Consider the following 10,521-nt stretch of genomic DNA (forward strand, 5'->3'; position numbering starts at 1 on the left):
CGACTCGTAACCTGCGGCAGCCGCAGGATGATTTGTAAGTTTTTTTTTTTTTTTTTTTAAATGGCCCCAGAGGCATTATGCCTCAATGCAAATGGCCGTCCGGACCTCAAAAGCTGCCTTACAGGATGCTAGGTTATGAAATACCGCCTGTCGGCACAGGTCAACTCAAAAAAAAAAAAACGTGAAAAACTCATGTCAATCTTTTGACACCTTTCCATTGTCAACCAAATGGTTGACCCTGTCGACCTATTTCAGGTGTCAGCGTTCAGTGGTCGACCCAATGCATGTTGACCTAAATAAGGGTCCAACCGAATGACCCTATACCACTTGTAAGCACTTCAAAAATAGCGAGTATTCAATAACATCGGATGCCTTCCCTACTGTATAATTACTGAAACTCCATAAAACAATAGTGTGTGTGTGTGTGTGTGTGTGTGTGTGTGTGTGTGTGTGTGTGTGTGTGTGTGTGTGTGTGTGTGGGGTTTTTGGGGTTTTTGTCCCCTTTTTCTTTCTTCTGTGTATAAATTCATTAACAGGACCCTGCAAGAATGAAATGGTTAGACTTCTAAAACTGCAGCGTGCGGGCAGTCTATAGCACATTGATGCCAAAAACATGCCACTCCTGCCCGCTGCCCTCTTTAATCAGTCTGACATCTACCATGATAACCTTGGATAACCGACGCGCCGCTGCTTCCCTTCGACATGGAACTTGGCTGAGACCAGCGCATGGAGCGCAGAGAGATCCCGGCTGAATTACAAGAACGCAGAACTTATTAGGCAGAGTTTGGGACAGGGGCTTAATTGTTGGTGACATTATTTAAACCTCCTACATCACAGAACAGCGAATGGCACCAATCGCAATATTTTACTTCCAAAATAATGTATTTTTATCCAACAGATCTCAATTAATGTTTTCCTTTATTCCATACCAGAGGCTTTTTTAGCTATGGGCTGCGAGCATTGCTCACTGAACGTAGGTCTCACATCGGTATGCAGGCAGGGGATACAGTATAACACACAATGGGGCAGATGTACTAAGCCTGGTGAAGGGATAACACAGCAGCCAGTTACTTACTTAATTCTAAAACTCAGCCTGTAACTTGACAGTTAGGAGCTGATTGACTGGTGCATAACCACCTTCCACTATTTCACTTCTCCAGGCTTAATACATCTGCCCCAATATACAGTATGTGCATACAGAAAGCGGTTACCGGTGCATTACATTGGAATAGATACGTAGTCTGTAGGGTGTAATTGGTTCTGCCCGCTGATTTAAAATGTGCACAATGTTGGCTGTAACTGGTACTACCCGTGGGCTGGGCCGGATTAAGCCTTCGGGGGGGGCCCGGGGTCACTTTAGATAGATACATACATACATACATACATACATACACACACACACACACACACACACACACACAGTGAAAAGCCTGCGTTTGTCCCTCTGTAACTTACTCTGTAGGAGCCCTGACAGGCTCAGCACTGCCTATAATTAAAAACCCTCCCATGATGAGGCTGCCGCTGCTGCCTCTCAGCCTCTGACCTCTTGTGCAAAGCCTCATGTGACTTCAACTCCCAGTAATGCACTGCACACTTGTGCAGTCAGTGTGCCTTGGCTCCCGATGCTCAGCACTACAAAGCACTGTCACAATGGCATATAGGCAATGCTGCAGCACCAGCCCACTCCCATGCACAAAACCTTTAGCTAAAAAAATAAAATACAAAAATAAATAAATGTTTTTTTTGAAAAATACATGCCAACCACAGAGGGCCCCTACATAGAGGGGGCCCAAGGGTACTGACCTCCTGTGCCCCCTCCTTAATCCGGCCCTGCCCGTGGGTATAGAAAATAACTCTGCAGGTAGTAACCGGTACTGCACGGGGCTATGTAAGCCCACTCTGCAGGTAGTAACTGGTACTGATCACTAGACAGAATACAGGGAGCAACAGAAGGTTGACGCAAAGCTGGAAGCCGAGGAGTCAGGAAACTAATGTGGGCAATGTAGCATGCACTGGACAGAAGAACCAGGAACCAGCTGCTGATGCTGGAGCCACAAACAGGGATAGCCCAAATCTTACTGGCAATAGACAAAAGGGGGTTAAATAAGGTGCTCTGGTCACTGACCGATCCAGTCATGTGGGAACAAACCCAAATACAGAGTCAGCTGATAGAACCAATATGGTGGCACTCATGCCATGCTGGCTTCAGCAGAAATGCCACACACAGATACTAATTTCGGTACTTGTTTCCTAGCACGGTGCCCACTAAGCTAATTGCTTAGTGGGCTATTCTGTGTAGGAAAATCGCATCGCATCGGCCATTTTAGTGCCGTGTGATGCGATTTTTTAATGTAATTTATTCACTGCTCTGTATGCCCCAGAGGATCGCATCGCACCTCCCGCAAAATCGAATGCGATTTTATAGAGTGTACTATGCTATTACATTAGCTATGCAATAATATGATTGTATTACACACAAAGAAGTTTTAGGCACCCCCCCCCCCCCCCCCACTATCCACGCCACCCCGAAGCGTGGCGAGCGCAGCAAACCCGCGAGGGGCAGCGGAATGCGTCCTCCGACGTTTTTATACCCCCACTATCCCCGTCGGCGTGGAATTGATTTTATATAGTGTGGCGAGCGTAGCAAGCCACAAAGCCCCGCGAGGGGACGCGGAATACATGTAAAGTAATCCGCGTGCGCTCGCCACGCTTCAGGTTCGGTGGCTCGCTGCACTCGCCACACTATATAAAATCAACTCCACGCCGACGTGGATAGTGGGGGTATGAAAATGTCAGAGGATGCGTTCCGCCGCCCCTCGCCACGCTTTGGGGTGGCGTGGATAGTGGGGGGGGGGGGTGCATAAAACATCATTGTACGTCATACAATGATATTATTGTATAGCTAATGTAATGGCATCGCACACCCTATAAAATCGCATGCGATTTTGCAGGAGGTGCGATGCGATGCCCTGGGGCATACAGAGCAGTGAATTACAATAAAATGGTCCATGCAATGCGATTTCACTACGTTAACGTACGTAGGAAATCTGGGAGCCGTGCTAGGAAACAAGTACCCGAATTTGTGGCAGCACATTTACCCTTAGAATTCTGATCAGCAGAAAGACACCTTTCCATATGCGGATAATGCCGGGTGCTGTAATAGGACCCATCACTACAAAGTATACGGCCCTTATTCCGGTTTGTATTGAGAAGGCCGCACAGATGTGATTGTTGAGCCTATGGACACTCATAACAATGCAAGTGATGCAGCTGACCACAAACCAGGGGCACCCACTGGAGTCATTGCAAGGTTCTTAGCAACTGTGTACACAATATGCAGCATCAATTCCGGAACTGGGAACACTGACTGCCCAAGTGACTCTATGTTCCACCCGAACGGTCCCTGCTTGTCAATCATTTGGTGATTAAATCCTGACTGTGAGGTGAATTGCAAAAGTACCTTGGCGTCTGTGCCATGCAATCATGGCACATGGGCAGTCAACTGCCAATCGCTCATTTGCATACAAATCGGCACCAGGCCTCTGAATGCAGCCAGTATGGATAACAATAGATCACAGTATCTAGAAGTTCTGTATTCATGTACAATTGGGAGAACCTCAAATTTCAGACATAAGCAGAAAACTCTAATGACAAGGAAAACATAAAGAAAACATTTATTGGTGTACAGCAATGCCACAAGACGTATTAGTTGGTGGCCACACCCAGACCAATACCAGATATAGCATCATTGTCAAACACAAAGCGGTGGGGATACCAGGTTCATCTCTGCATGCGTTTCCAGCATTATATATACTAAGGTCTCATTCAGACCTATTCGCTAGGCTGCGTCTCCTCACATACGCAGACTGCCACCATCCTATCAAGCCTTATTCAGGCTGTAAGAGTATTAACTATTGCTGCTATGGTTATAAACAATTCTATGGGATTTCTTACCAGATGCGGGTGCAAATTCAGCTCAGAAAATGAATCTGACGAAAAAACGTCTTCCTGTAACTGCTTCACTTTCGTCCTACGAAAAAAAAAAAAAAAGATGTTTTTTACAAATAAATGAAAAAATAATAATAATAAAAATAAATCAGACCTAGCACATTAACACTGGTCAGTCCACCCACAAAACGCATTAGGGGAACTTCTCTGGGTCTACCAGTGGACTCATCATTAATTTATTACAAAATAATCCAAGGATTTATTAAAAGTATCTGGATGGAAAGGGAAAATTATTGAATAAAAAAAAAAAAAAAAACTTCCGGACGCTAGGATTTTTCCATTTGAATCAGGATCTACAGTAGACCGGATTCACAAGTGCAGAGTTGGATTTTTGTAAAGGGGCTCTGTAACATCTTGGGACTGACGATAGAACTCATCTTCCTACTGGCTGAAGGCATTCTGGATTACTTCTTCCATTATAGGAGGGAAGAACTTGGTGGTTTTGCAGCTTATTAATACAAACACACAGGGTTGTAATTACGATCTTTATGTGTGCGCGACAGCATTCACGTCCAGTGGCAAATGCAGGATTTTTAGAGGGGGGTTTCCAAATGTAATCCAAAATCTCCCACTCTGCAGCACATTGGAGTAAGTACAGGAGTCTGGGTGGCGGTAAAAGCCCGGAAAATTGATATTTTTATACACTGGATACTGTATATATATATATTTAATAGTACATTATGGTCTATAGTATAGGCTGTTTCACACATTTAAATAAGATAAGTGGTCAGGAAAAGGTTAAACATAATAACAACAAACAAACATAATAGAACCAGTGCTGCACTTTCTAAGCTCACAATCTCCCACTACATGTTAAGGCTCCTGTCTCTTCCTCCTGGCAGCTGCTCTCTGGTCCATAGCGATGTTTGAGGGCTCAGATCCACACATACAGTAAATGTGGTAGAAGAAGCTGGTACACTGGGCATGTGCAGCAGCTCCACTCTGTCCCTTACACTGCATGATGTGGTGGCAGCTCCGCTCTGTCCCTTACACTGCATGATGTGGTGGCAGCTCCGCTCTGTCCCTTACACTGCATGATGTGGTGGCAGCTCCGCTCTGTCCCTTACACTGTATGATGTGCCGGCAGCTCCGCTCTGTCCCTTACACTGCATGGTGTGGTGGCAGCTCTGCTCTGTCCCTTACACTGCATGGTGTGGTGGCAGCTCTGCTCTGTCCCTTACACTGCATGATGTGGTGGCAGCTCCGCTCTGTCCCTTACACTGCATGGTGTGGTGGCAGCTCCGCTCTGTCCCTTACACTGCATGGTGTGGTGGCAGCTCCGCTCTGTCCCTTACACTGCATGATGTGGTGGCAGCTCTGCTCTGTCCCTTACACTGCATGATGTGGTGGCAGCTCCGCTCTGTCCCTTACACTGCATGGTGTGGTGGCAGCTCTACTGATCTTATTATATATCAATGCTAGTGTTGTCATAATTTAAGGCACCTCCCAACGATTTATGGGCGTGTCCATGAAAACTCTGGGCGCACCCCCACAAACACAGGCGTGACCATGCATCTTCAGGGTGGGCGGCTCACGTCAGCGCCAGCCCCCAATTCAGCAGGAAGAGGGCATGTAAAAAGGAAGTATAGATTTCTCAGAGTGAAAGCTGCAGAAATCATTCAGTCATCCAGTGGTGAGCGACCACCTAATGATTTTTCCTCCGTGCGGCGCGTGCTAGTGTATGCGTTAGTGTACACACCAGCTCGCATGCTAGTGTGGGGATTCGCTCGGTGGGGGGCGGAGGGCGTTCAGTACCTGCATATATTCATTGCTTATTAAGCAGGACTGAATCAGGCCGTTAATAATTTTGGCTTCCTTCAGTATTTTTAGCAGTATATATACATTGCTAAAGGGCATTCAGTTGTGTTCCCACTGTGTTCTTTGCCCTTAAATGCAATGGTATGATAATCTGTCACCAACCCCCACCCTCGAAGACTTGTGTGGGTAGCGAGCAGAACCCAGGCCTGGATCCAAAAGGGTTGGCCCTTGTTTAGTTGGGAGCCATCATAAGAACAAGTGACAGAGTTTGACATTGCACCATGTGGACGGTGGAGACCAGAGAGCCCAGGAGCTGCATGTACACACACACGGGACTGTGACCTGAGAATGTGCGAATATCAGGTTGTGTAACGCTCCCAAGCTGCACTAGACCAGTGAAACGCGTCAGGGAGGGGGCTCTATCGCATCCATCTACTACCATCTGATGAGTTTGTTTCCATCAATAACCACTTGTGGCGCTGGATTCCCTATATTGAACACCGCATCCTAGTGAGGACTCCTTCAAGGGCAAACATCCATTGCTTTTCCCCAGCGGCATCCATGCTTCTAGCCGCAATTCTGTGAGAATACCCGGATTGTTGCTGGTGGTCTACTCCAGCGGATCAACTACCACCATCCTATTATCCGCATCATCGTGAGGACCTACCTATTCAGCAGCCCACTAAAGAATTCCTCCCGCGGTGAGATTATATTAGCAATCACCAAATAAATGTATCCATCCACTTAACACCATTGCCACTTGTGCCACATACACAAACGGTGATATCCCTATATGCCATTGTGCTGCAAATATCAGGTTATTTTTATATTTTTTTCTTTTTATGTTCTACCAATATTCTAATAAAATGTCTATTTTATAGAACAGGGGTGCTCAAACTATTTTGCTCTGGGACCCCATCAGACAATAAAAATTATTACAGGACCCCAGCAAATTGCTACTGAATGGCCGCTACATGTGTGGTAAGTGAAGTGACCGCTATTGTGACCGGGAGTCAGTGGGTAATGGGGGATGGAAGAAAGAAGCAGTGGGTGTTTACGTAATGATTTATACCCTGTCCCGCCTCCACAGACACATTTGCCTGATGGTCAGCAACATAGTCGTGACCCCATGCTGAGGTGGTTGGGACCCACTTTGGGGTCAGGACCCACAGTTTGAGAACCGCTGTTATAGACCATGCCGCTATTATTATTATTTAATACATGTAATATATACGGTTGTGAAATTAGAATTAGCGCGGCTTTCACACATTTCTTGTTCGCACTGTACTATTAAGGGGCAACAATACACCCCACCCAGCAGCGGCTCATTAGAGAAGTTACTCCTTCAGGTGCCTGAATACACCATTTGGTAAATTTGCTTTCTATTCAGATTTCATGCCCGACCAACTACTACGGCGTGGTGGGAAATTAAAATAGTGTGCGCACGCAGCGAGGCACCGCGCCCAAATCATGGTGTCCATGTCGTCTGTGTCAACATTTGGGTAAAAATTGGGTCAACACTGTTAATAAGATGTGGTCTGGTTTGGGTTTGTAAGCTTACGGTGTATATATAACTTCATAATGAAAAAGAGCAAAGCAATCTAGCAGCATGAGCATTTTCTGCATATCCAATGTCTTACGCACATGACCTGGTAATATTAAAGCTGAATTACCACTTTTATATTATATAATAGATGGTACTTGTGTACTTTCACTGCGCCAGCATGGAGTCGTGCGTCTGTGTCCCCTTGCGGGGCTCGGTGGCTTGCTACGTTCGCCACGCCATCTAAAATCAACTCCATGCCAACGTGGATAGTGGGGGTACGAACTATCCACGTTGGCATGGAGTTTACAGCCCTTAGGTGGACACAGACGCACGGCGCCATGAAACTACACAAGTACCTAATAGATTTCTAAGGGACCACCTCCCTCTAGTCCGGTCCAGTACAGTCTTTATTCCAGGTGTTCCTCTGTTTCTCTCACAGACTTGGCGGATAACCTGGTTGGTGCGTGACGTGGTAGCACAACCTCCGCACCATTTAAAGTGGTCTGTCTATATGGGGTTACTAGTTATGTACTAGGGAACACTGGAAAATATTTTTGTAAGGGAGTTGTGGACTTTAGCACGTCCCCTCCCCCATATTCCCATTGATATTCAGTACTGCGCACATGTGCTGGATGGGTACAATGCATGCATTTTAAAGGTTGGCGACGGTGGACGCAGCACAGCATTAGACTGTCAGTGATGGATAGTCTGATGCCATTTGGGCTGACTGCTTCAGTATCTCAAAATGGAGGTGTGTTGATGCCGTTCTTGAAGAGGATGTCCGCCAGAGCATGGCCTTGGACCTGTGACAGCTGGCTTGTGTGAGACACCATTGGTCACGCAGCTGGCCGAAAGTGTCGCAGTTGATCGGATTCGGCGTCCTTGGACGAAGCTCAGATCAGTGATGTAAGCAGGGGGTGTGACCATGTCAGAGCTGTCACATCTGCTTTCATGTAGCTATAGCAACTCCAATCACATTGGGGAAATGTCATAACCATAACGTGGGTCCCTACCTCTCAATGTCGGGAACCTCCGGGTTATTTTTAAACAGGGAGGAGGTTTTCACAGACGGCCGTCCATTTGGGTGGTTCTCTTTCGGACCGGAATCCTTCTTAGGTGAGGAATCAGTTTTCAGTTTTTTCGCCGGTATCTTGTTGGTTCCTTTTTGCTCAAACTTTGGGGAAGAAGGGAGCGCTTGGCGCTTTGGCGTGGATTCCTCAATGACATCCTGGAATTTCCTTTTGTTGGCTCTAGACTTCTGTGATTGTCAGAGACAAATGGAAAATTATTATTATACATATAAATATGGACACCAGCACATCCTACAGCATCGCACAATGAAGTAAATTTCAGTAGACTTTCCGATATTCCGCAATGCAATACATACTGCCAACTGATGTGTTTCAGCGTTAAACTTAAGGAGCAGTTTGTAACATGTTCCTTGTTATATTTATTTATAGTTTGTTATATAGCGCAGCAGATTCCGTTGTGATATATACAGTATATATATAGCAAGGGCTCAAGTACAAGCTGAAATAGATGAACTGGCGGTGCTATGGTTAATGCACTGCTCAGGGCCTTATTCCAACCTGATCACAGGTAAAAACTGCTCTCAAAATGGACAAAACCAGGTGGGGCAGATGTAACGTGCAGAGAGAGTTAAGTTTTTTTTTTTTGGGGGGGGGGGGGGGGATGGGTTGTTTCTGCACAGAGTAAATACTGGCTGCTTTATTAAGGCCCCCATAGACAGGACAATGTACCTTCAATTTGGGCTCTTTTCCTGGGATTAGAGGAACTGCAGGTATTTTGAAAGGTGCAAAATGATAGATCACACTGCTTGGGTTGCATGCAATATAGCACCTGTGCGCACTAGAACAACCGTCACACTCCAAGATAGGCACCAAAATGCTAGCAATGTCACTAAGGGCCCGATTCACACCTGATCATTGGGCCGCAAATGTTCTTAGTGCAGTGATCAAGTAAATGCTGCACTGTCAAGGTCTCCGCCACCCCTGTACATGGCTGCAAATCACTCACCATGCCCATGTTCATTGCGTTCTACGTGGGGAGATTCAGGCCAGTGCTGACGTCAGCAGCCCTCCCATCCCATGGCTAGGTTCGCCTGCATTTTTAGGTGGCACGCCCAGAAAACTATGGGGTGCCACCTACAAACGTACCCGGCTGTCAATCACCTTGCAAACCTATCACTGGCTGGGCGTGGTTCAACAATCGGGAAACCGACGGTCAGTATCCCAACATTGGAATCCCGACTGCCAGTACACCGACAGGGGGGCTAGCCACAGGTTCTATTCTTCCTCTATGGGGGTCATGGAGAATAGCCCCTGTCAGTCGGGATTCCGACTGTCAGACATTTAAACACTCGGGATTCTGATATACTGACCATCGGAATCCTGACTGGCGGGCAGTCATCCGGCACCCTCGCTGGCTATGTTTGCACGGACAGTTTACAAATGCGCACTGCGGACCATGCACACGCGCGCCTGTTCGATAATCCCTCGGGCTGTGAATTCGCAGCTGAGTGAATGGCTCTGAATCTGGCCCTAAGCTTGGAATGCAGCACATCAAACCTGTTAACGTTGCATGGAAATGCGCATATTGAGCGTACACACTGAGCGACGTAGGTGATACATCGGTCCAATCACCCAGCATATAGCTAAGTGTGTACCCAGCTTAACAGTTGGTGAATACTGAGACATGTTTCAAATATATTTCAACAATTGAACCTTTACTTAAATGACAATATGTTATACCTTACATTTATCAACTGACAAGCCGAAACATAATAATATCCACAATAACAACAATGTACAAGCAGATAAATAAAAGTAACAATACCCGAACATATCCCATATATTGCTTTTAGCTCACTTACCAGGTTCCCTCTGGGCTTCTGCTGCCTAGGGAGCTGTCTGCCACCCCTGTGTGAGGAAATGGGTGCCTCTGTGATATTGAGGATCAGTCCCTGGTCTCCCATGGCTCCAGCAGTCCAAGTCCTTTAATAAACTAAACCCTGTCCTGCGTCAGGTACCCGTGACTGCAGAGGACCCCAGTCAAATAATGTGCAATGCAAGAGCTGCCGCAACACATGTGTGCAGCAGACTTCCCAGGAAGGACCCCGGCAGCAGGCTGTCTTCCTCGTGCCTGACAAAACCCAACTCTAATTAAACGAATATTTAGCATTTTATATT

General features: G+C 46.5%; 1 protein-coding gene across 1 annotated transcript in view; it reads right to left on the reverse strand.

Moving 5' to 3' along the window:
* Nucleotides 1-10,496, reverse strand: part of DDX31 (DEAD-box helicase 31) — a 73,141-nt gene extending 62,645 nt beyond the window's left edge. The window contains exons 1-3 of the mRNA XM_083160928.1: nt 10,206-10,496; nt 8,326-8,570; nt 3,955-4,030 (exon numbers count right to left, since the gene is read on the reverse strand). Of these exons, the coding sequence (XP_083017054.1) occupies nt 3,955-4,030; nt 8,326-8,570; nt 10,206-10,307 (423 nt within the window). The 5' untranslated portion in view covers nt 10,308-10,496. The remainder of the gene's footprint in view (nt 1-3,954; nt 4,031-8,325; nt 8,571-10,205) is intronic.
* Nucleotides 10,497-10,521: the final 25 nt, after the last annotated feature.

Source organism: Crinia signifera, chromosome 9, assembly GCF_055691185.1.
Source record: "Crinia signifera chromosome 9, ASM5569118v1, whole genome shotgun sequence".
Classification (NCBI taxonomy): Eukaryota; Metazoa; Chordata; class Amphibia; order Anura; family Myobatrachidae; genus Crinia; species Crinia signifera.